Genomic DNA, 24,404 nt, shown 5'->3' with positions numbered 1-24,404 from the left:
GTGCGCAGGCACAGCCGTGGGACGCGTCCCCCCGAAACGCAGGCGGGCTGGAAACCACCGGCGCAAGGCCCGGGGACGCCGGCTACGCGGCGGGAGAGAGGAGGGACAGAGCCAAAGGGCTCTCGCTCGGGTCCTTCCAGCCCCGGACGGGGAAAGCCGATCCCAAAGGCGGCTCCTGGAAATCCGCCCTCGTCTCTCATCCCTGAGAGAGGGAACGACAGCAGCCAGCGCGGCCTTTAGTCCAAGGAAATGATGTCCGGCCTGCAGCCCGGCAGCGCCGCGGCGCTACTTATCGTCCCGTTGTGTCCGTGGCTCTCTCGCAACGCGCTGGCGGAGACGATGCTGCTGATGCGGCCGCCGGCCGGGCTGCCGGCGCCGTGAGATCCTGCCATCACGGGGGCCAGGGGGTTCATGTTTATGAAGTGGCTGGACGCGCCTCTGTACTGGAAGAAATGGCCGAGCGTATCCTGCTCATCCAGGGAGGTGATCACGGAAGGGCTGTAATGCTGCCGAGCAAAGGAAAAGCCCCGATCAGCTCCCGGTATCCCCAAAATCCCGGCCCCGGTGCCACGCAGCCCCTCGGGGAGGGCAGGTCGCGCAGGGCTCGCCCCGAGCCCCCCAGATAAATGTACCAGTTTACCAAGACTGCCCCTGAGCCCGCGGCGCCCGCGGGCTCCGGAGGCGGGAACGGCAGAGGAGACACACGCGGCGGCAGCAAGAAATCAAGCCCAGCACAGAGAAAGAAGATGGAGCCTACAGCGACCACCCCGAAAAGCCAAGGGGCGCGTGGATCCGTGCCCTACGCCGAGCCGCCTCCGCACGCGGCCGGGAGAAATCCACTCTCGGCGTCCGCCGCCAAATCCCTCCGCTTTCCGCCGTCGCTCGCCTACGTCTGCGCGGATTCAGGCTCAGGGAAGCGAAACGCTTCCACCGCCGAGCCCCCGGCAATTCTGAACTTGCCCTGGAGAGGCAGGCTGAAGAAAGCAGATGCTGCGAAAGAAGAGAGGTGCTGGGCAGAGGGGCAAGAGCCCAGGATTCCTGCAGCTGCAGGGCAGACCAAGAACCTCCCCACGGCGTCCGGCAACGCCCGCGGAACCGCAAAGCTGGCAGCCCCACCGCTGTCCTATAACCGTTCTCGCAGAGGAAGAGGATGGAGGAGGAGGAGGAAGGTTGGCTGAGTGGCGAGGGATGTATTTGTCGGCTTGCAGTTTTGGCAAAGAGAAAAGAAAAACCAAACTAAAAAAAAAAACCAAACCAAAAAACTTACCTGATTTTCACTTTGAAGGAAGGAAAACAAATCCAGACCTAGAAAAATAAAAACGGGAAGAATAAATCTCTTGACAGTAAATAAACTTCTGGCAGGAAGGGGAGCCAAACCATGCTACCGTAGAGACAGAAGCAGATGGGCTCAGGCTGCTTCCAAGTACCAGATACCACGATATTGTCAGCTCCAGCTCCACCACAAACACCAGCCCTGCTCCAACAACCCCTCCTCAACTCGTCGCGTGGCCTCAGCAACGGAAGAGCACCAGGCGAATTCAATTTCACTTCTCTAGAGCTGTCGTGGGGCCTGGCACCCGAATCAAATTCCAGCAAAGCTCAGCGAACCGCAAAGGGCTCGGGGCAGCGCGGCCCCGACCGCGCCGGTGACGCCGCGACGCTTCGAATCGCTCTGCGAAAGCTGCTTAAGGGTCTCGACCGAACGAACTCGCATCAGACGGCAACCGCGCACGCGTCAAATCGGGCACGAGGGACGCACGAGCTGCGCGCAGGACCGAGGATCTTCAGGTCTCTGCTGCTGAGCAGAGATGGACTCATAGAATCATAGAATCCTAGAATCGTTTAGGTTGGAAAAGCCCTTTCAGATCATCCAGTCCAACCATTAACCTACACTGCCAAGTCTACTCTAAACCAATCAAGGGTAGACCAGACTGAACCATGGCCCCCAGTGCCACCTCTGCCCGTGTTTTGAACCCCTCCAGGGATGGGGACTCCACCACCTCTCTGGGCAGCCTGGTCTAGTGCTTGACCACTCTTTCCATGAAGAAATTTCTCCCAGTATCCAATCTAAACCTCCCCTGACGCAGCTTGAGCCCATTTCCTCTCGTCCTATCACTGGTTATTTGGGAGCAGAGCCCAACACCCCCTCCCTGCCCCCTCCTGCCAGGAGCTGCAGAGCAATCAGGTCTCCCCTCAGCCTCCTCTTCTCCAGGCTGAACACCCCCAGCTCCCTCAGCCGCTCCCCACCAGCCCTGTGCTCCAGACCCTGCCCCAGCTCCGCTGCCCTTCTCTGGACACGCTCCAGCACCCCAATGTCCTTCCTGTAGTGAGGGGCCCAAAACTGGACACAGCATTCCAGGTGCGGCCTCACCAGCGCCGAGTACGGGGGGACGATCCCTGCCCTGCTCCTGCTGGCCACGCTATTCCTGACACAAGCCAGGATGCTGTTGGCCTTCTTGGCCACCTGGGCACACTGCTGGCTCATGTTCAGCCGCTGTCAACCAACACCCCCAGGTCCTTTTCGGCCAGGCAGCTTCCAGCCACTCTTCCCCAAGCCTGCAGCGTTGCATGGGGTTGTTGTGACCCAAGTGCAGGACCCGACACTTGGCCTTGTTGAACCTCACACAGTTGGCCTTGGCCCATGGGTCCAGCCTGGCCAGGTCCCTCTGCAGGGCCATCCTACCCTCCAGCAGATCCACACTCCCACTCAGCTTGGTGTCATCTGCAAACTTGCTGAGGGTGCACTCAATCCCCTCATCCAGATCATCGATAAAGATATTAACCAAGGCTGGCCCCAAAACAGAGCCCTGGGGAACACCACTCGTGACCGTCACCAACTGCACTTAACTCCATTTACCACTACTCTCTGGGCTCGGCCACCCAACCAGTTTTTTACCCAGCAAGCCCCTCACCTCGTCTCTCCGGACAGCAGCCTCCCTGCCTGTAACACCAGGCTTTAAATGCCCGCCTCGCCGGGGACACTCGAGGCATAACTCGCTCCCATAAAGCACACGGGATCCCCAGACCCGTGGGTTCCTGCGAACGATTTATTATTTGCTACTCAGTCACGGGCACGAGCCTCTCCTTCCTTCTGCCGCGTTAGGACACGCAGCGTGTATCACACCCTGCCAGCCAGGAACGACAAGAGCCCACAAAAAGGAGCGACAGCCTCATTTCCTCACTGGGACGCACCAGCCAAAAGCTGGGGCGCTCCTACCCGCGATCTGTAACGAACAACCGGATTTCAAGTTATCCTGTCAGTCGAGATCTCACCTGCAAGCCCCTAGAGAAATCTCTCCGGAGTCATGCCCCAGGAGGGAGGTTACTCTAGTTTCCTTCTTCCCTCTTCTGTGTTGGGCCAGTGAACTCGAAAAAAATACTTGCTCTGAGCTGCAGTAGCCGCCAGGCTAGGAAAGACTACGCCTGCGAGCAACCCAAAGGCCCCCGTAGCTCGGTGGAAGGGAAGGCCAGGGCGCCGGCTGTTACAGCCAGCTTCTTAAGTCTGGTAAACTGGTACAATTGAGCGTGTTCGAAAAGTGCTGCCAGAGATCTTTGTTGTTACCTTGAAGCTCTGAGGGCACCTGGTAGGAAGGATGGTAGTCGGGAATGGGGAGGTTGGAGAGATAGTCGCTGCCAAGGGCTGCCATGGGAGGACTTCGAAGCACAGAAGATGGCCGGTGATCAATACTTAATACCCTGAAACAGAATACAGACCCGATGAACCTTAACGAAAGCACAACGGCACGCTGAGGGCAAAATTCCTCTGTTATTTATCAGAAAAAAATAAAAAACCCGCAAACTGCTGATGCTACTGCACCTACAGCAAAAAGCAGCCCACCCTCCTGCCCGGTCCCACGGGCACCTCACCCCACCAGCCGTGGAAAGCAGCAGCAGCGCTTCCCAGGGACGGGGCACACCCGGATCCGGTCACCGCGCCGGCATCGGTGTTCGGGGAAGGAAGGAAGCGGAGAGCAGGAAGCAAAAGCAGCCAAAGCCCAGCGAAGCCGGGGGGGTCGGGTTCCTGCGCTGCCTTACCCCTTGGGCCCGGCCGCTGCGGGAAGAGCCATGCTGGAGACCGGGCACTGCTTCTTGGCAGGCGGCTCCTCCTCGTCCGACGAGCTGTCCAGAGTCAGATCAATAACCTCCACTTTTTTTTTGCTTTCCGAAGAGTTCTTGCCCTCGGAGCTCACAGTGTAAAGGGAGCTGGCTGCAGGGGAAAACCAGCGATCAGCTTCAGCGAAACGGAGACGGGCAAAACCCCACTGCCTCTACAAGCACTACAACCCCGTGATAGACTCGGGACTTCCGAACGGCTCGTGGCAAATCCACACCCCATCCCGGAGCAGACGCATCATCCCCACGCTAACGGTCAGGTCTCCGTAGCCCAGCTGGAATTAACGCTGCAGTTTCAAGAGGAACCTGCATTTTTCTTGCTTTTTCTAGCACTTACTCCACAGTGGCGTGCTAAGTGCCTGACACGCTCCTGGTATTTCAGCGTGATCCCAAATACCGGCTTCCCAGATGGGATCTGAAACGCTCCGGATGTTGCTTTGTAAATGTAAAGATTGTAAATGTGAACGTTGCTTTGGCAAAATAAGACGTCCAAAAAACCAGAACTGGTGACCGTAGCTCCCATACCCTCGATCCCGCTGAATGCAGACGTCTGGCACACCTCCTGGTTCTCCTTCTTCGGCTTCATGGGGCACCAGGAGCCGTCCTCCATGAACTGTATCTCATCGCAGTCCGTGCAGGAGTTCAGGATTTCCATGAACAACCTGCCGGGTGAGAGCACAAGCTGGGGAGAGCAAATGCGACAACGACTCGCGCGTCAATACGCGCACACAGACGGCGGGAACGACACGGGACAGACGGTGCTCGGGAGATGGGTTAAAGGGGCGCGAAGAATTACTGCTCTAAAATCTGTGCCAGTATCACCTGCAAGTTTTGTTTTATGACGGGCTGTTCAATGTACATAGGAGGGCTCTGTTCAAACCCCGGTAAGCAGGTTCCCTCACTGCTGCCTCTGCAGAGACTGCCAGCAAGGAAGCCAAGATTTTGACAAAGGCTTCTTGTTCTTTGGGAGAAATCTCTCCAGATTGGCATCAAAGCAGTTTAGGGAATGCAAAAAAAAAAATCAGATTTTCAGTTCTTTGAGGCTGTAACTTGTCTATATATGCTAGCATCAGAAGATTAAGCCTTGAAAGAAAACCATTATCCAGGCTAAAGCCCGCGTAAGAAGCCTGCTCAGCTCACCCGTCGATGATCAGGTTGTCGTACGGGGCTTTCTTGTCACACACAGGACAAGTCCACGTGGGTTTCTTCTCGTTCATTTGAAGATAGAGCGCTGCATCGAAGCACTGGAGGTGGGTGCACGTGATGGCTCGGCAGGGCACAATCAGCCTCATCTTACCCAGCTAGGGGACAAGAAGCAAGAAACGAAGTTGGTTTTGTACAAACCACCTCTCGCGGCGCCAAGAAAAGCCAGCGGCGTTATTCCCTCTTTATTCCCTTCTCTCCCCTGCCCGGCACTCCAGCCCGGTTAACAAGACGTTAACCTAAACATCAACGAAGAATTAACGTGCGAGAGAAAACGAGCTCTCCTGAGGGTATTTTTTGCCTTTTCTTTATTTGTTTTAAGCTCACTTCCACCTCAAACACACGCTAAGAGCGAAGGTGAAAGACAAGGATCGGGTCCTTTTTTGGCTAGGCAGTTTAGGCCGACAATCTCAGCAATTTTTTTATGCACGAAAGCAAGCGGTTCTGCTTTTATTTATTCATCAAAGCTGACTTTTCAACAAAAGCAGGGCCGCAGCAGCATTAGCTCTCGTCTCACTCCAAAGCGTTCCTACGCAATGGTAAGGTAAAGCGGGAAGCTGTTCGCCAAAGGCCTGGCCAAGAGAAAAAAGGAACAAAAATATAGAAACCTACTGGACACATCAGGGAAACCCGTAAGCTCGTCGTAGCTATCTCACTGTCAGGATCAGCTGTTAGTTTTTCTTTGACTGAAAGAAGAGGAGGGGGAAAAAAGGTCTCCTGTCAACATCCTCCTTCTTTGACATGCATAAATACGTACAGACATGGTTTATAATTTACGCCATGACACTCATTATCCAAATTACAGGCAGGTAACGCTTACGATGGCAGGCGTTATTGCTACTAGGTTAACAGCTCTGGCAAGAGTCTCCTTGGCTAGACCACGTACACAGCACGGAGACAGTCCCTCAAAGATTTTACAGCCTGCCTGTAAAGCGATGGCACGGGGGAAAGGTGGTTGTAGGGGAACAGTGTACAATTTGGGCGTAAGCAGCTCCCGCTGCTTCTCAGAGGACAAAATGTTTTGGAAGTATCACAGCGGAGACAGGCAGCGATCTGAAGAACAGTTTGATTTAAGAGCTCTGTTTAATGGCACCACTGAAAAATAATGCATAATCTTTACAGCCCTTACCTTCCCATCAAGTTCTCATCAACGGGCTCGCGAGAAGGGAGGCACGCACGGACCCGCGCCGCCCTCGCTTGCTGATTCGGACCTGCTCTGCCTTCCCGCGCCCGGCGCAGGATGGGATCGAGCGCAGTCGCACCTTGGCAAGGCGTACTCAAGGCGTACTTACTCAGGGCTCGCGAATGGTCTGGGTTTCGGATGCCCTTGGCTCTGAGCTTCTGCAGCAGCGTTACCGATGTCAGCTGCTTCACCAGGTACACCGACAGAGAGTAGTTCTGTTGAAAAGAAGTTGACACTGCTCCAGACCTAGAAAAACCCACCAGAAAGGAGAGGGCTCTCCTAGATCTGCACAGCTCGACGCTGCTGCAAAATACACCTCGGTTCTGCGAACAACTGGTAGTGAAGGAACAGCAGCGAACGGGGAAAATGATTTTCCCCTCACTCACCCTGCCAAACTCCGAGGACCAGTTCACTACAATCGTGTTCGGGACGGTCGCCGAAAGTCGTGCCAGTGGAGTTATATTGACGGGGCGGCTGGGTCGTTTCGGCTCTGCGCCGTTTTTTGTGGGCGGGAGATAACCCTGCGAAGAAAGAGAGATTACCTGGCTTCAAATAAATTCCCTCTGAGGTGTAAGGCCGCACACGAGAATCTACAAACCCGATCTCTTCGCGGCACGCTGTACCTCAAGACGTTTCACGTCACACCTTAGAGCTTGGATGGGACTTTATCTACAAATCTCAAAGTATCATTATTATAATACGTTATATTAAAACTATTGCTAACGTGCACGCCATGAGGCGTGCAGGGGCAGGGCTAGTTTTCTTCAGCCCAGATGACAATCTAAGGTATCCAGAGTCGCGGTGTCAAAGGCAAAGCGTACATTATTATTCCCCAATGTCAAGAAATGGGAGAATTAAGGTTCCCTCTAATACCCTTACGCTGACAAGCACAGTGAAATCCCGTCGTAAGCTGAACCTCTCCGCAAACGCAGAACTGTCAGCCCAGGATGTGCTGCGCACAAATGGCGTTGAAGTAAAAAAACCCAGTTCAACGAGGCTGGGAAGCTAAAAAAAATTACATCCCGTGACAAATCTCACGTAGATCTCGTTTTTGCTTCGTTGCATCCCCATCCCGACTTGATTAGAAACCCATTATTCAGCCCGAGAGTGCCTTTTCCGTAATTCCGATTTACACCACCCTCATTTTTCTCATCGCTCTCAGACCGGGCAGCTGGAGGCCGATTCAGCAGCCACCCAGCAGTTTAAGGAGAAGTAAACCAAAAATAAGCGTTCCCGCTGCGGCGCGCGCAGCACGCAGCCCGTACAAACAGCTTCTCAGCTGCAGATGACTCATCCGAACGAGCGCAAAAAACCTTATCTGAGAGCAGAAGCTGGGGGGGGACACCCCCTTTAGCCATCTCACACCTCACACGCGCTTCCCTCTTTCTGCCCCAGGAGGCCGGAAGCGACCTCTGGGTTTTTTTGTTGTTTGTTTTAAAGCAGGTTGCTAATCGTCTCGGCCAAAACCAGACAGAATATCTGAGGCAAAAAAAAAAAAAAAAATGAAAATGGCTAAAAAAAATATTAAGGGAGTGGCTCAGGCAGAGCATTAGAGGCTGTTCTGCAGGTTCGGCTGCAAAAAGTGCCAGCTATAATGGAGCGAAGCCAGCGTGGGACAGCTGGCAGGGAACTGGCCCTAAGACTGTCAAACCTCCGACACATCTCCTCGGCGTGACACTGAATCGCATCCCTTTTCGGGCTGCAAAGTGGGGCAAGCGCTGCTTCTTACTATATTTTTTTTTTTTTTTTTATGCATCACCCAGCACAAAGGTCCCCAAGCTTTGACTGGAGCAGGTCTTCGTGCAACGTGATAAAGGCAGTACCGTTATTCCATTAAACTCAGATTGTACTCTGCATCTTTATCATCAAATTTCTCATCAAAAGAGGCGTTCCAAAAAAGGAGAGGGAATCTGCTGGTTAAAAAAAAAATAATCAGGCCCAAAGTTTTGCGTATTCTTCTACTTAAAGACCACACTCCTTGAATCAAAGAGCAGCTTTCATCACCAATCCACAGCCCTGTAACATGAAATCAGTTTTGCACTCTTAACCACCCCATTTCTTCAAATCGGTCTTTAATCTCCGGAAAATACGTTCCCACTGCACTCACTGGGAGCTGCAGCTGTGTAAAAGGGCAGACGTTAGGCTACAACATATTAAGAAGAAATAAGATTTACTCACAGGCAGGGGACAGAGTTTTCCATTGACCTTGACAAATAAATTAGGAGGGAAGTAATCTTCTTGGGGACAGCTGGTTTCACACAAGCAAAACCTAAGAAGCAGGAGGGAGAAACTGGCAAGTGAGTGGTGACACTCGCAAAAAACGGCGGCCAAACTTCCCTTTAAAAAGGGAAAAACATTTTCCAAGCAGAACAGATCGACGGCTGGAAAACACATCAGCAGACAAACAGCCCTGCACGCGTTTCGAACCCTACGCGCGGCACAAGCGATACGAGAAAGAAGGCAGAAAAACAAACGCCAGCGACTTCAAACGATGGCTAACTCGCACGCCATGAAGCGTGCAGGGGCAGGGCTAGTTTTCTTCAGCCCAGATGACAATCTAAGCTATCCAGAGTCGCGGCGTCAAAGGCAAAGCGTATTTCTCCGGCCTAACACCATTCCAAAGGATGACGCAGACCGAGCTCCGGGTTCAAGCGTTAGGGAGAGCGAAGCCGGGCGCCGTTTAGGACGAAGGAGGACTGCAGCTCCCTCCGGCCACGCCGAGAGAATTCCCACACCAGCAGCGGCGTATCAGGCGGCTTAATCCAGGTTTGGGTGCGTTCACGTGCAGCTTCACCCACGGATTCCGCAGCGCTTCAGGATGAAAGGAGCTACATCTGTTTAAGTCACAGAATCATGGAATGCTTTGGGAAGGGCCCTTTAGAGCCCATCCAGCCCAACCCCTGCAGCAAGCAGGGACAGCTTTAACCAGACCAGGGTGCTCAGAGCCCCACCATCAACCCCAAGTCACCCAACCAAAGCACCTGAGGAACTAAAAAGTAATATTTGACCCAAAGTGCATCTGGCAGTAGGACAGACTGGTTACTGCTTGGACTCTCTCAAAGCTCATCTGCCACCACTCGATATCCTACCGTTGCCTCCCTCCTCGCAGAATCGTTTGGGTTGGGAAAGAGCTTTAAGATCATCGAGTCCAACCATCAGCACCGGCAACACAGCACGGGCGCTGGTTCAAATCCTAATCCTAATTCTCCTCGCAGAATCGTTTGGGTTGGAAGAGACCTTTAAGTTCATCAAGTCCAACCATCGGCACCGGCAACCCAGAACAGGCTCTGGTTCAAATCCTAATCCTAATTCTCCTCGCAGAATCGTTTGGGTTGGAAGAGACCTTTAAGTTCATCGAGTCCAACCATCGGCACCAGCAACCCAGAACGGGCACTGGTTCAAATCCTAATCCTAATTCTCCTTGCAGAATCATTTGGGTTGGAAGAGACCTTTAAAATCATGAAGTCCAACTGTTGGCACTGGCAACCCAGAACAGGCTCTGGTTCAAATCCTAATCCTAATTCTCCTTGCAGAATCGTTTGGGTTGGGAAAGACCTTTAAGATCATCAAGTCCAACCGTTGGCACTGGCAACCCAGAACGGGCGCTGGTTCAAATCCTAATCCTAAATCTTGCAGAATCGTTTGGGTTGGGAAAGACCTTTAAGTTCATTGAGTCCCAACCGTCAGCACCACCAACCCAGAACGGGCTCCGGTTCAAATCCTAATCCTAAATCTCCTCGCAGAATCGTTCGGGTTGGGAAAGACCTTTAAGTTCATCGAGTCCAACCATCGGCACCAGCAACCCAGAACGGGCACTGGTTCAAATCCTAATCCCATTTAATCAGACGGCCGCGCGCTCCGTCTTCTCTCGAAGGAGGGTGCTCCGCCAGAGCCGGCTCCCCACGCCGAAACCGCGGTCCTGCCGCGCAGCCGTGAGTCAGACCGTGACCTCGGCCGGCTTTTTCTGAGCTGCGAGATCAAGCCCTGGCACGTCACGCCGATGCAGAGCCGCACCACCAATGTTCTCGAAAAATAAATCCCATCTTACTGTTTTTTAACCTCTCGCTGCTCGCCAAATAAAACAAAGAATAAAATTGAGAGTTAATCTTTTTCTTGCTTGGGAACATGAGAATACCGCATACGTTGAAGCGCATCGGCGGGAGAAAAGAAACGATCCCACCATCGTTTTTAAGTCCTGCACTGGAGTTTGCTGAACAAGGGTTCACTTCTTCAGGTGAAGGGACGCGCTCTGGACACCCCAGGAGCCTCCTGGAAGTTTCTGGGTGGACTATTTGGTAAATTCGGTTTCATCTCCAACGTCCGAAACACAGTAAGAGCCACGCAGACCGAACCCGGCCCTTCAAAAACACACGCGGGGTTTTTTTTTCCGCGCTACAGAAGAGCCATTTCCAAGCATCCACCTCCTGATGCATTTCGGGGAACAGGACGCCCACATACTTCGCTCCACCAGCTCTGCGCCCAAGAGCGGAACAGATGGACACAGCAGGAAAACTGCGACTGTAAAGCCCTGAATCAGAGAGACGTTGTCACAGAATCATAATTAATACAGACCGCCCTCCTGAAAACCAGCAGGCTCTCTTTTGAATTAAATCGAAGTCTTCAATTTCAAACAACCACGTTTCTTCAGACTTCCAGGTATCACAACTGAAGCCCGAAACTCATCATTTCCCCCCCCCCCCCCCCCCCCCCCCGGGAGTACGGTAGCGATTCCCTGTCTCTCTGCCAGGTTCAAACCCCTGACAGTAAAATTTAACATTTTTTAACCCTGCCAAGGGTCAAATGTTGGGCAAGAGCCTCCTCAGCTCCTGTTCAGTGCTGCAGGACAGCACGGGCAGGCACTTAAATAACCGCCCTGCAAGAATCAGGGGTAATCCGTGAAGCACTTGCAGTATTTTTCTACTCACACTCTCCAACACGTCTTGCATTTTCACGAGTAATAGATGGGTGAATATTAAAAAAAGTTCAGATTTTCAGGTAACGCAGTTTCTGCGTCTCATTCCGCCTTTTGCAAGGAATCGGCAACCAGGCAAATAATTAAAATGGAGAAGAGAAAGCAGCGAGTTCCGCATAAGCGTGCAAAACTCTGAAAAATATTACATTTTACTACACTTTAAAATTGAGAAACGTCGCCTGCGCCAGCAAAGCATCACCCAGAGACAACTTGCCGAGCCTCGCCGAGTTGAGAAAGCCCCTCTTGGTTTGGGTGTCGCACGCCGCGGTTTTATCAGAGGCTCGCTCCCATATAGAAACCGGCGTTGAGAACGCAGCGCCAGACATTTACCGTTTCCTCTGAGCAACCTGACGCGCCATTTCAAATCAAATCAAGTGCTAAAAGCGCGATTCACCGAAATCAAGGACGCACGAATACCGACACGCTAGCTCGGAACGGGACTTAACGCGTTCATCAAAACGACGTTACCTTACCTTAATTGCACCTGTATCGTGTAATCACATTTGGCACCCGGCAAGATATCTCTGCAACGGAAAAAGAAGGTCTTAAGACTGTCAGCAGCGCTTAAGACAGTTACAGCTACAACAGCATACATTTTTATGAAGCTATATCGATACCGATACACGTGAGTTATATTACGCATAAAACCACTGCAGCTGAATTGCAAAAACGGGCCATGCCTGTCCGAACTGGCAGGCAAAATTCCCCCAACAAGGACATAAAGCAAAAGGCCATCAAAGGGAAGAGAGAGTGGTGGGAAAAGGAGAAAAATCAGCCTCAAAGATTCTGGCTACTGCTGAGTTTTAAGAACATAATGCCAACTACAGACTTGCCGACGCAAGTGATTGTGTTTTATCGGCACAGGTGGAGGGCAGTCCTGAATCTGGGGATGAACTTGCACGTTTCTATCCCAACGACCACACTTTTCTCTCTTCCACGCAATAATTCCGCTCTGCAGGGTTTTAGGGAGGTCCTCAATGGCTGTAAGCAGCACGGCACCGCCGACACCTCAAGGAACCCCCCTTTTTACACCCAACTCAGCGTTTTATTCTCACATACTGCACTGGAGCAGAGAAACGTGAATTGTTTTACGATTCAGCTCTTCCTCCTGTTCCGACCGTCCCTGACCTCCTCATCTGCCAAGGCTCGCTCACCCAGGCTCTGCCCATTTTCTCTCCTGCCTCCGCTCCCCGTTCTGCCGGGGAAGAACACGCAGCCGGAGCCAGGAAACCACGCGCGCCTGGACGGCATCCAGAGCGACACCGTTTCGCTTACCGGGAGGTGAGGATCTGTTGAACTTGCTGGGGGGTTAGAGCAAAGGTGAAGTGAGCTTCTTCAAACCGCTGACTGTTGGTTGAGGCTGAAAAAGAGAATTTAAGGCAAATTAAATCAGCGTTTGGTCATTCTTACACGCCTGCAGGCGCCAAGGCTTGTGATAAAGGCAGGACAGCATCCGCTAAAAGCAGAAGGCAATCCATCGCCAAAATTAACTGCGGTTCCAGGCAGGGGCCCTCCGCGTCCTCGACCGCGTAACCAAGCGTCAGGTCTGTTTTTCAAGGTAGACGTTCGGTTTCCACCATTTTATTTACAAGAAAAACCGAGGGCTGGAAAGGAAGGAGGCTTGCACGGGTAACAAATGGTGAGGAAATTGGGGAAACCCGCCCGCTCGCTCTCCTGGGTCTGCAACAGCCTCCACGAAGAGCCCAAGAGGGTTGGGAAGAGCGAGACCAAACGCGGAGCTACGGGAATGCCAGAGGTCATCCGCTGCCCTAGAAATTATGATAATTGCTGTGGGTATGGAATAAGTACAGTTGCTGAACAATCAGCAGGTGCTGCCAGTTTCTCCTCGGGCGCACGGACAGAGTCACGGTGAATTTAGAGAAAACCAGCCATGCCCTTGATCAAAAATAAACACGCGTGAGAAAGCCACGTAATGGGAAAACCAAGAATTTTACGCGAGGGTTAGCGACGAGCACGGTGAAAATGTGCGGTTCCAGATGCACGTAAAAATAAACGAGGATTTCCCCCTCTCTTACCCTGACCTTAACCAAGTTACTTCTTTTGCACCCGAGCTTCTCCCTCGGTAAAACGGGCAGGCGCCTGCCTCCCTCACAACAACCGTGAGCTGGTTTACGAGTATTTGCAGAGTATCGTATCCCAGAACGCAGAGCACCGCCGCCGTAATTCGCAAAGAGACAATTTGGCCTCGCCTGCGCTCGTTTTTACACCCGTCGGGAGAGGCCCTGGGCAGCAGCAGCTCCCGCCGGTGCTCTCTGGGACGCGGAGCATCCCCGGGTCCAAAGAAAACGAAGCCGAGGACGTTATGGCAGCGGCAGGCGTTAGCGTAAATCTCACGTTTTGATCCTTTATTTATTTAAAGGAGCTCGGTAACGCTTGCGCTGAGCTGGTCGTGGCGTGACCGTCCCCGGCGCAGGTCAGCTCTGTCCTCTGCCCGGGGACAGGGACACCCTCACGCTGGCCTCCCCAAAAAGCAGATTCAAGCACGGATTCCTCCGTGGGGCGAGGGGTTTTGCTTCTCCAGCCTCCCGCAGCTCAGGAATGCGAGGAATGCGAGGCCCTGAGTTTTCCTGGCAGATGACCTGCCAGATCTTCCCCAGACCGGCAACAGCCGCAGGCTGGCAGACCGGACCGGAGAAATTCAGAGGAATTTTGACCATCTTAGGACTTTCTGTCCAAGCCTTTCGCTCCTCGGTGGCAAAAATCGGATCCCGATTCTGCTCCGAACAGAGCCGGGGTGAAGCCGCGGGGCATCAAAGCAGCGCTAACCGATATCCGCGGTTTCCTCCGTCCGCTGCTGCCTCCATTTATACTCAATAACTACCTGCGTCCCGCAACCGATCTCTAACCGGCGTCACGGCTCTGTGGGCAGCCTTCATCCAACCCCGAGAGCAACACCGACGTCGCCGAGAGCCAGGGTCACGGGGAGCGGGAAAGCCAAAGCCTGGATCTTCCTCGCCTGCGGCAGTCGGAGCCCGGCCGGAGCAGGAGGCTTTATCGTCAACCCCCGCGTCACCGTCTTCACCCATCGTCACCCTCTCCGTCCCTGTTCCCATTTGTCCTTCCCACATATTGCTTATTTCTGGCGTTTTTCTGGCACCACGACCTTCATATCTGAATGCTTTTAACAAATTGCCCCGAGCAACTAAAATAAAAAAATGGGAAGGGGACGTTTGCACGGCTAAAGGGAGAAGAAAGACACGAACCACCAGAAGCCAAAAATAAAAAGTCCACGATCCCCTAGGAATTGCATAAAAACTCTTTCAAGTTCAAGCACAAACACATAAATAGAAGAGTTTTATCAGGGCAGAGAAAAAAAAAAAAGATTTCTTTTGCAAGACGAGTATCCCATTTCAGGGAACAGGCTTAACCACAGGTTGTCTGAGAGGCTGAACAAAGCCAAACCTAAGAAAAGGCAATTTTTAGCAAAACAGTAACGAAACCAAACCCCCCAAAAAAGCGCCTGGGTTTGGTTGGAGGACAGACACACTCATCTCCGCTTCAGCAAACATTACTATGTTTATACGAAAGAGAAACATCCCTGAATCCAAGCGAAAACCATTTAAAAGGCCTAAGCTGGGTGGATCTAGCCTGAAGAGGCCAGACGCGCTCAACCTAAAGTAAAAAACACAACTTATTCTAAAAACCAGAATAAACCTCCCTTCTTCGCAGGCCCAAATCACCCCAAGCGCAGCAGCGCTTCCAAAACCACCGGCAATTACCGGGCTGACTCCGTACCGTACGGCTCCCCACCAGCGTTTGAAGGATTGCGGCAAACACAGCTTTTCTGGAACTGGGCAAAAAAACAGCATTTTCTTTTGCCCGTTTCACAAACGGGGAAGCGCCGGGGCGCCGGAGAGCATCAGGTCGAGGAACAGGCGGCTTCGCCCTGTTGCCACAGCCCATTTCTGCTCTTCAATTTTACGATCCCCGTTGGCTTCCTGCTCAACGTCGCCTCACCAACGCAGAGCCGACCTCTTCGCTGGACCGTAACGCATAAACCGCATCATTAATTTGATACATCGGAGGATTTTAGGACTCCCTTTTTGTTAATAATTGAGGCAGAATTGGGACTCGAACGCGGCAGAGGGTTTTTAAGAAGCTGTTTTGCTGGAAGCCATCAACGCCAATTGTTCGCAAAAACAACAAACCGCTTTTCACAATTAACTCTCCTGGCGTTCGCTAATTTGTTCGGAAAGGGAGCCCGTGCCAACCGAACCAGGTTTTTATTCTCTTGGGATTAGGACCCAAATGCTGACGTACCACAGAGCAGAGAAAGCTTCACAATTCCGAACGCAACGAAAACCCCAGGCTCTATCAGGTGAAAACGGTGAATAATCCAAAAAGTTACATACAATTATAAAATATACACTTAGAAGGCGTCAGCTGGGAGAGAAATACCCTTCTTCATGCAAACACATTTGGAACAAGACTGACAAGCAAGTAAAGGCTTCCATTTCTGGCAGCCCATCCGAGTTGGAAGCTATCGTTCCGAACGATCCGCGGGCTGGAGCGGCTCTGCTCCGAGGGCAGGCTGGGAGAGCTGGGGTTGTGGGGAGCAGAGAAGGCTCCGGGGAGGCCTTAGTGCGGCCTTTCACAGCGCGGCAGAACGACGGGGACAGATGGTTTAGTAGGGCCAGCAGCGTTAGGACAAGGGGGAATGGTTTTAAATTAAAAGAGGGGAGATTCAGTGGATAGAGGGGAGAAATTTGTCACGCTGCGGGCGGTGATGCCCTGGCACAGGGTGCCCAGAGGGTGCTGGGTGCCCCATCCCTGGAAATCGTGGCGCTTCGGGACATGGTTTAGTCTGGTCTGCCCTTAATTGGTTTAGTGTGGACTTGGTAGTGTTGGTTAATGGTTGGACTGGATGATCTTAAAGGGCTTTGCCAACCTCAACGATTCTGTGATTCGATGAAACATCCAAGGTCAGGGTGGACAGGGCTTGGAGCAAGCTGATGTGGGTGAACACAACGTGTGTTCAAAAAACGGGTAGATGTGGCACTTGGGGCCATGGTTCAGTCTGGTCTACGCTTGATTGGCTTGGAGTAGACTTGGTAGTGTAGGTTAATGGTTGGACTGGATGATCTTAAAGGGCTTTGCCAACCTAAACAATCCTAGGATTCTATGATTCTAAGACGTCCCTGCCCGTGCCAGGGGCTGGGCCAGATGCCCCTTGAAGGTCCCTTCCCACCCAAACCCTTCTACGAGTCTCTAAAATCCCGCTTTCACCTGGCTATCAGCCTTTGGAACCCACACCGACGCCTTGCCCTAATCGCGCCACTCCCGCTCCGCCTTTATCCGAGCAAACAAAACGAGCCTCCGAAAACCCGAGAGGAGCGAGGGGTTTCGCACCTACCTAACGTGGTGGGTTTTATCAACTCATCGTAAACGTCGTAGAAGGGCAGCCTCTTCATCTTGACATCCGGGTGGACGGGGTGGATGGGCGGCGACAAGTGCTGAACGTCCGTCTCGTGCTTGGGTCCCAGCACGGGCACCGGCGGCAGCAGGGCCGCCGGCACGGCGCCGGAGCCGTGCTCGTAGGGCAGGTGACACACCGTGCCCGGCGTCAGCGCGGTGGCCGAGGGCAGCTGCCCCGCCTGGATGTGGAGCATTGACAAGTCCGAAGGGGTTAAGATCTTTCTCGGGAACCTCCGTCGGTACAGTTCTTTAATTTTCATCTGGACAGCCGGGCTGCAGCCAGATTTCAGCAGCTGTAACGCCTTCGCGAGGAGTTCGTGCTTCCTTCCACTTTTGTTCCTTCCAGCAAAGCCCAAGAGAACTTGTAATTCGGATACCCTAAAGCTCATAACCATATGCTGCAAGAAAACAAAACAAACCACCGTTAGGATCGCTGCGCGAGCGGATGCAATCCAAAACCAAGCCACGGGTTCGCTACGGAAGAAGGCGGAGGCCTTAAAAGAGACACTGTCAAGTTGGAAGGTCCCCTCGTCACCGATAACTCGGCCCTGGCGCAACTGCAAATATTTAGATTTGGGTTTACTTTGAGCTACTTTGCTCGGATCTGGAAACGCCAAAGGTCGCACCCGACTCGATGGACGTCTGAGCAGCTTCGGCCACCCGAAAGGGGATTAAATCGCCTTCCCCGCGGATAAACGCTGGCGATTCCTCAGAGGGTCAACCTCGCGTTCAAACTAAAGCGTTTGGTGCCTCCCTGGGTTTAAAGCTCTCACTTTGAGGCCTCTTCAGGCTGGCGTAGAAAGGCCAAGCCCCAGCGCGACCGCAGAGGTTCTCAGCCATTGCTTTTATTCTTTTAAGTCAAAAATATACTTTGGGAATGCCGGCTTTTGGCCCGATGTTTCTCTAAGGAGACACATCGGACATCAAGTCTGAAAACAGACGTCGGTCATTAATGAGAAAGGCTGTAATTACGGAAAAAGACGCGTCGGGCACCACCTCTACGCCCAGGCTGGCGTCATTTATCAGCCTGCCATCATTTATCAGCCTGCCGTCACTTATCAGCCTGCCGTCACTTATCAGCCTGCCATCATTTATCAACCTGCCATCACTTATCAGCCTGCCTTGCCAAAGGGAGTCTTCCCAACGGCGACCTCCTCTTTCTCACCACGAGCCCAAGGAGCCTGACCGAGTGGAGTTGAAAGATGCCCGAAGAGGAGCAAATACAGAATTATTCCCATTTCACAGGTGGAAAAATAAAAAAAGGTCTCGGAGACCTCGCCGCAGTCGCACCGAGCAAGCGCGTAGCAGACCTAGAAACTCAGCTCAGTCTCGGTCGCTCACGAAGCCGTCCTTCTCCTGACCTCGTAATACGATTTCTGAACTCCTAATTTACACAGAAATACCCGTGGGATGACAAAAAGCGCTGTGGAAGCATAAATATATACATTTATGCATGTACATTGTACGTAGGACAGCACAATCTTTTCTTTCATGCGAGTAAAGAAGGGTTAAGCCCCGGGATCGAGCGACTCCCACCGCTCTCCCTTTTAAATAAAAAGGGCACGCAGAGTTAAATAAAAAAGGGAGTTAAATAAAAAAGGGAGTTAAATAAAAAAGGGAGTTAAATAAAAAAGGGGACACAGAGATAAATAAAAATGGGCACACAGAGTTAAATAAAAAAGGGAGTTAAATAAAAAAGGGCACACAGGGTTTCACCGCCGCTCTGCATCTAGAAAGACTTTTCCCTTTAGGCTCCCAAAACGCAACCGATTTAACAGCAGCAGAATTGTTCTCAAACGAGTTACAGCTCCGTGGGGTTTAAATCCCTGAGTTCGGTTCCACCAAGGGGCTTCATCCGGCTGCGGCGGAGCACCGGGGAGTGGAGGGGAAAGGTCGGCTTCTGCGAGTTAAAAAAAAGCAAAAGCCAAAAAACTGCAGCCCCTGTGATAAAAGAAACGCGAAATAAAAGCTGAAGCCCTGTCAGTTTAACGGGAGGCGTGTTTTGCGTTCGGATTGATTCTCGAACCCAGCAGGGCTGATTTTCCTTGGAGAAGAGCTGACGGGAACGTCTCGACTTTCCATCTTCCAGACCAAGTTTTCTCGAATCCCTGACAAACACCGAATTCGCAGGCGCACCTCCGTAACGCAGGGCCACGGTGATCAGCTAGCCAGCGGGTGCTGGCGGCTGCACCGAGAGGTTTGCCAGGCAGTTTAATGCGCTCTGCCGCGACCGCGTTAACCCGCGCGCCGAAAGCGCAGCACCTCAGGAGGACGACGTGACAGATGTTCCGCTTCCCAGCGGGGGAAAAAAAAAAAAAAAACCAAGAAAAGGTTAAAAAAAAAAAAAGGAAGTATTTGGTAATGCTATCAAAGCCAGCTCTGTCGTTACAAAAAGCGCCATGCGGGCCCTGATGCAAAACAGACGCGGCGTCGGATTAAGGTTTTGCGTAGAAAAAAAACAACCTGCGGGTCGCGTGGGATTTGCCTATTACCTTTGCCGGGTGATACGGTCGAGAGAAGAATTTTTTTTTTTCCCCTCCCTTTTCTGAGCCAGGAGGATTTGTTAGAAGTAGGAAACCGTCGTTTAAGAGGAAAAAGCTCGACTTGGGGTCTCTCAACTTTGACAGTGCCTGTTTTAAACAGCTCCCAGGAAGACAGGTTAGGGCTGCAGGTTTATCAAATATTCCTCTCACCGACTCCCTCCCCTTTCGCGACAAGCACCGTAAAGGCACCGACCTCTTCCCACATCCATTATTCCCACAAATTCTCCGGACAGAGTCCTTCAACCGGCAGGAGATTAGTGTAGCATGGCTCACCAGCGCGAGATTCACATTTAGCGTTAAAAAAAACCCTAAAAACCCAAAAACCACTGGCATTCGTGACATGGGATGGCTGTGTCACCACCGCTGCAGCAGCTGTGGACTCTTATCTACCCCCGAAGCCGCTCCGAGTACCGCTCAGAGTGTCGGAGCGGCGGAAAAAATGCTTTTTTTTTTATTTATTGCCATTAAGAGATGGCAATGGAGAGCTCGCAGAGGGCACCTGAGGCTCGGGCAGCGGCTGGATCCGCAGCAGACTCGAGCCCCATCGTGCCGCTGTTGAACAAAGCACGTCCGCAAACCTCTTCTCTTGCCAGGGGAGTCACCTCTGTTCGGTCTTTGAAAGAAAGGAAAGCGTCCCAAGCCAACGACGGGCTTTATAAGGAGAAATCGTTTTGCTTGCAACTGGCTCGTCTTGGCTTTTACAATGAGACACAGATGGTAAAAAGCTTAAACAAACTGCTGGCGGGGAAACCAGAAAGGGGGTTAGGGGATAGGGACAAGGGGAAGGCAGCGGAGAGTCAAAAATAAACTGAAGAAGCCTCAAAATAACGCCAAGCTCCAGCGAAAGGGCGGGCAGCGGGGAGGGGGGCAAACGCCCGAGACGTAAACCTGGGCTGCCCCTGGCCTTAAAGCACGATTCCTCCGCGGGGAACGCATCCGCAGAGGGAGCGGAGCGGCGAACGTGACGGACGCTTCGCCCCGGGGTCGCGCTCGGCTTTACCGTGGGCGAAACTACGTCCCCAAATCGCAGGATGCCGGAGGCGGCTGCCGGAGCTCAACGTCCGCGCGGTCCCGAGTCACCCAAATTTACCGGATCCAATTTCTCCGCTAATATCGTGAACGTTTTGCCACTGGATAGGGCTTCCCGTCGTAGCCGGGCTTTAAGTTTTAGGGGAGGGAGCAAGATCACGCCATTAAAGCTCTATCAAAATTTGGACAGGGCGCTGCTGGAAAGATTACAGACAAATATTACTCCGGAGAATTTATGTTCTTGCTGTGGCCGGCTGCCAAAAAGGTGCCACTTCCCAAATGTCTTAGCGTTCCCAGCGTGGGGAATGGGGCAGGACTCCTAGGCCGCTGCAGGCGGCTAAGACCTATATTCCAGCCTGTGTGGGGGGAAAAATATTAAACCGCCAACAAGGAGAGAGGGGGGAAAAAAGAAAAAAAAAAAAAAATCAGCTTTGGAATTAGTTACCAGGGGCAATTTCATATTCCACAGTCTGGTGGGCAAAGGTGGTGACACACTCTGACTCCTAAAAAAACGAGAAAAAGAGAGTGGAGGGAGATGAAACCCCATCCAGCTGTGAGCGCTGGTGCAGCACTACCATGTTACACGCTCTCTGCCCCCTCCTCCCCTCCCGCCCCCCAAACCTGCCTCCGCATCGGCCCCTCTCCTGCCTGCTGTTATCTTCCGCTCCCCCGCCTGCCCCGGCGTCCGTCGAGGCTCTGAACAGCTCCGGCTCTCGGCTCTCCCTTCCTCCGCGTTTCTACCTCTCTCCTCCGCGGCTCTGCACCTCCAAAGCTCCCCCCCATCGCGTTCTTTCGGCCCCCTCCTCTCACGGACGTGCCCGCCGGGCTCACTGCCGGAGCTGACAGCTTCGCCCGACGCTCAGCGGGCGACGGTCCAGACCCCCGCGCCCTCCCTACGGCCCCGGTGGTCCCTGTGCCTTCCCCCCCCCACGGCTCTGCCCCACGGCTCAGCCCCCCTGAGCCCAGCAGCCCCATCCCTCCCTGCCGGCCGCACCCCGGTACGGCCCTAACCCCCCGCTCCTGCCCCACAGCCCCCTGCTCCTGTCCCACACAGCCACCCCACCTGTCTCCCAAATGTCCCCAGCCCCACACACCTCCTTGGCCCCGCTGCAGAGTCCCCCAGCCCCACACGTCCCCCTGGCACCAGGCATCCCCTCAGTCTCCCACGTCCCTTCAGCCCCAGGCTGCCTGATCCCCAACCACAAACCCCCCTCAGCCCCACAGACCCCCACAGCCCCCCTCAGCCCCACACATCCTCTCAATAACCCCTACAAGTCCTCTGTCCCCACACATCTCTCAGCCCCACAGCCCCACACTGCCTGGACCCATCCCCACAGACCCACTCAGCCCTCCTCAGCCCCACACATCCTCTCAATAACCCCCACCAGTCCTCCATCCCCACAGACCCCCTCAGCCCCACACGTCCTCTCAGTAACCCCTACAAGTGCTCTGTCCCCACACATCCCTCAGCCCCACAGACCCCCTCAATAACCCCGACAAGTCCTCTGTCCCCACAGACCCCCACAGCCCCACACTGCCTGGCCCCGGCCCCACACTGCCTGGCCCCATCACCACAGCCCCCCACATCCTCTCAATAACCCCTACAAATCCCCTGTCCCCATACATCCCTCAGCCCCGCAGACCCCCTCAATGACCCCTACAAATCCCCTGTCCCCACAGACCCCCTCAGCCCCACACTGCCTGGCCCCAGCCCCACAGTCCCCCCCAGCCCCCCTCAATAACCCCCAGCAGTCCTCCATCCCCACAGCCCCCTCAGCCCCACACTGCCTGGCCCCAGCCCCACAGCCTGGCCCCGGCCCCACAGCCCCCCTCAGACCCGCACTGCCTGGTCCTGGTCCTGGCCCCGGCCCCACAGACCCCCTCAGCCCCACAATGCCTGGCCCCAGCCCCACAGCCCCCCTCAGCCCCACAATGCCTGGCCCCAGCCCCACAGCCCCCCTCAGCCCCACACTGCCTGGTCCTGGCCCTGGCCCCGGCCCCACAGCCCCTCTCAGCCCCCCACTGCCTGACCCCAGCCCCACAGCCCCCCACAGCCCCACACTGCCTGGCCCCGGCCCCACAGCCCCCCTCAGCCCCACACTGCCTGGTCCTGGCCCTGGCCCCGGCCCCACAGCCCCCCTCAGCCCCACACTGCCTGGTCCTGGCCCTGGCCCTGGCCCCGGCCCCACAGCCCCCCTCAGCCCCCCAGTGCCTGGTCCTGGCCCTGACCCCGCCCCACAGCCCCCCTCAGCCCCCCACAGCCCCGCAATGCCTGGCCCCGGCCCCACAGCCCCCCACAGCCCCCCACAGCCCCGCAGTGCCCGGCCCCGGCCCCCGGCGCCGCTCCCCCCCTGCCGCACCTTCAGCTCCGCCGCCTCCGCCATCTTGGGACATGGCAGCCGCGCGCAGGGACCGAGGCAAACTCCGCGCCCCGCCGCGGCCGCACGGCGCAGGGGACGGGGGGGGGCGGGGGGGGGTGCGCAGGGAGCGTCGCGCAACTCCGCGCCCGCCGCGCAGCCGCAACGCCACGCCCACTGCCCCAGGACACGCCCACTGCCCCGTGGCCACGCCCCCGGACGGGATGGGCGGGGCCTGCGCCGAGGGACTGGGGCTGTGTGGGGCTGTATGGGGCTATATGGGGCTATATGGGACTGGGGCTGTGTGGGGCTGGGACGGGGGCTGTATGGGGTTATATGGGGCTCTATGGGACTGGGATGGGGGCTGTATGGGGCTCTATGGGGCTCTATGGGGCTATATGGGACTGGGGCTGTATGGGGCTGGGGTGGGGGCTGTATGGGGCTATATGGGACTGGGGCTGTGTGGGGCTGGGACGGGGGCTGTATGGGGCTGTATGGGGCTCTATGGGGCTATATGGGACTGGGGCTGTATGGGGCTGGGGTGGGGGCTGTATGGGGCTATATGGGACTGGGGCTGGGACGGGGGCTGTATGGGGCTGTATGGGGCTCTATGGGGCTCTATGGGGCTATATGGGACTGGGGCTGTATGGGGCTGGGGTGGGGGCTGTATGGGGCTATATGGGACTGGGGCTGTGTGGGGGTGTATGGGGCTGGGACGGCTGCTATATGGGGCTGTACGGGGCTATATGGGGCTGTACGGGGCTATATGGGGCTGTATGGGGCTATATGTAGCTGTATGGGACTGGGGCTGTATGGGGCTGTATGGGACTGGTGCTATATGGGGCCGGGGCTATATGGGACTGATGCTATATGGGGCTGGGGCTATATGGGGTTGGGACTGGTGCTATATGAAGCTGTATAGGGCTGGGGCTGTATGGGGCTGAGACTGGTGCTATATGGGGCTGGGGCTATATGGGACTGGGGCCGTATGGGGCTGGTGCTATATGGGACTGGTGCTATATGAGGCCGTATGGGGCTGGGGCTGTATGGGGCTGGGGCTGTATGGGGCTATATGGGACTGGTGCTATATGGGCCTATATGGGGCTGGGGCTATATGGGGCCATATGGGACTGGTGCTATATGGGGCTGGGGCTGTATGGGGCTGGGGCTATATGGGGCTGGGGCTATATGGGGACATATGGGGCTGGTGCTATATGGGACTGGTGCCATATGGGGCCGTATGGGGCTGGGCCTGTATGGGGCTATATGGGACTGGTGCTATATGGGGCTATATGGGGCTGGGGCCATATGGGGCTGGGGCTGTATGGGGCCATATGGGGCTGTATGGGGCTGTATGGGGCTGTATGGGGCTGTATGGGGCTGGGGCTGTATGGGGCCATATGGGGCTGTATGGGGCTGTATGGGGCTGGGGCTGTATGGGGACCAGTCCCATGTGGCGCCGGTCCAGCACGGGCGCTGGTGCTGTACGGGGACAGGTGCCCCCCCCCCGCCCCCCGCACCCCTACCTCCTGCTGGCCCGGGGCGCACGGTGGGGGCTGCGAGCCCTC

At 54.7% G+C, this 24,404-nt stretch overlaps 1 protein-coding gene across 3 annotated transcripts; it reads right to left on the bottom strand.

Moving 5' to 3' along the window:
* Positions 1 to 236: 236 nt before the first annotated feature.
* On the bottom strand, positions 237 to 22,863 carry PIAS3 (protein inhibitor of activated STAT 3). Of its 3 annotated transcripts, none has more exons than XM_075724338.1 (15): positions 22,840 to 22,863; positions 16,846 to 17,305; positions 12,747 to 12,831; positions 11,945 to 11,995; positions 8,678 to 8,768; positions 6,886 to 7,020; positions 6,609 to 6,714; positions 5,929 to 6,002; positions 5,254 to 5,414; positions 4,625 to 4,775; positions 4,312 to 4,313; positions 4,036 to 4,185; positions 3,563 to 3,696; positions 1,268 to 1,305; positions 237 to 506 (listed from the first exon to the last, which is right to left on the bottom strand). In XM_075724338.1, exons 1-15 carry the CDS (start codon positions 22,861 to 22,863, stop codon positions 237 to 239), a joined length of 1,932 nt encoding a protein of 643 aa, XP_075580453.1. The 3 variants fall into 3 exon arrangements, with proteins under 3 accessions (XP_075580453.1, XP_075580454.1, XP_075580452.1); XM_075724339.1 differs by lacking the exons at positions 4,312 to 4,313; positions 22,840 to 22,863 and adding exons at positions 20,925 to 20,979; positions 21,153 to 21,301 and having other exon boundaries at positions 4,036 to 4,207; positions 4,639 to 4,775; XM_075724337.1 differs by lacking the exon at positions 4,312 to 4,313 and having other exon boundaries at positions 4,036 to 4,207; positions 4,639 to 4,775.
* Positions 22,864 to 24,404: the final 1,541 nt, after the last annotated feature.

Source organism: Pelecanus crispus, chromosome 22, assembly GCF_030463565.1.
Source record: "Pelecanus crispus isolate bPelCri1 chromosome 22, bPelCri1.pri, whole genome shotgun sequence".
NCBI lineage: Eukaryota > Metazoa > Chordata > Aves > Pelecaniformes > Pelecanidae > Pelecanus > Pelecanus crispus.
This window is presented reverse-complemented; position numbering and strand designations above follow the sequence as displayed.

Excerpts from the sequence above, each read along its gene's own strand:
- PIAS3 (XM_075724339.1), bottom strand. The coding sequence starts at position 21,262 with ATGGGGGGGAGCTTTGGAGGTGCAGAGCCGCGGAGGAGAGAGGTAGAA. Across the intron at positions 8,769-11,944 it reads ACGATACAGGTGCAATTAAG|GTTTTGCTTGTGTGAAACCA; the intron begins GTAAGGTAACGT and ends CCTGCTTCTTAG. Across the intron at positions 4,208-4,638 it reads TGCATTCAGCGGGATCGAGG|CCAGCTCCCTTTACACTGTG; the intron begins GTATGGGAGCTA and ends TTTCCCCTGCAG.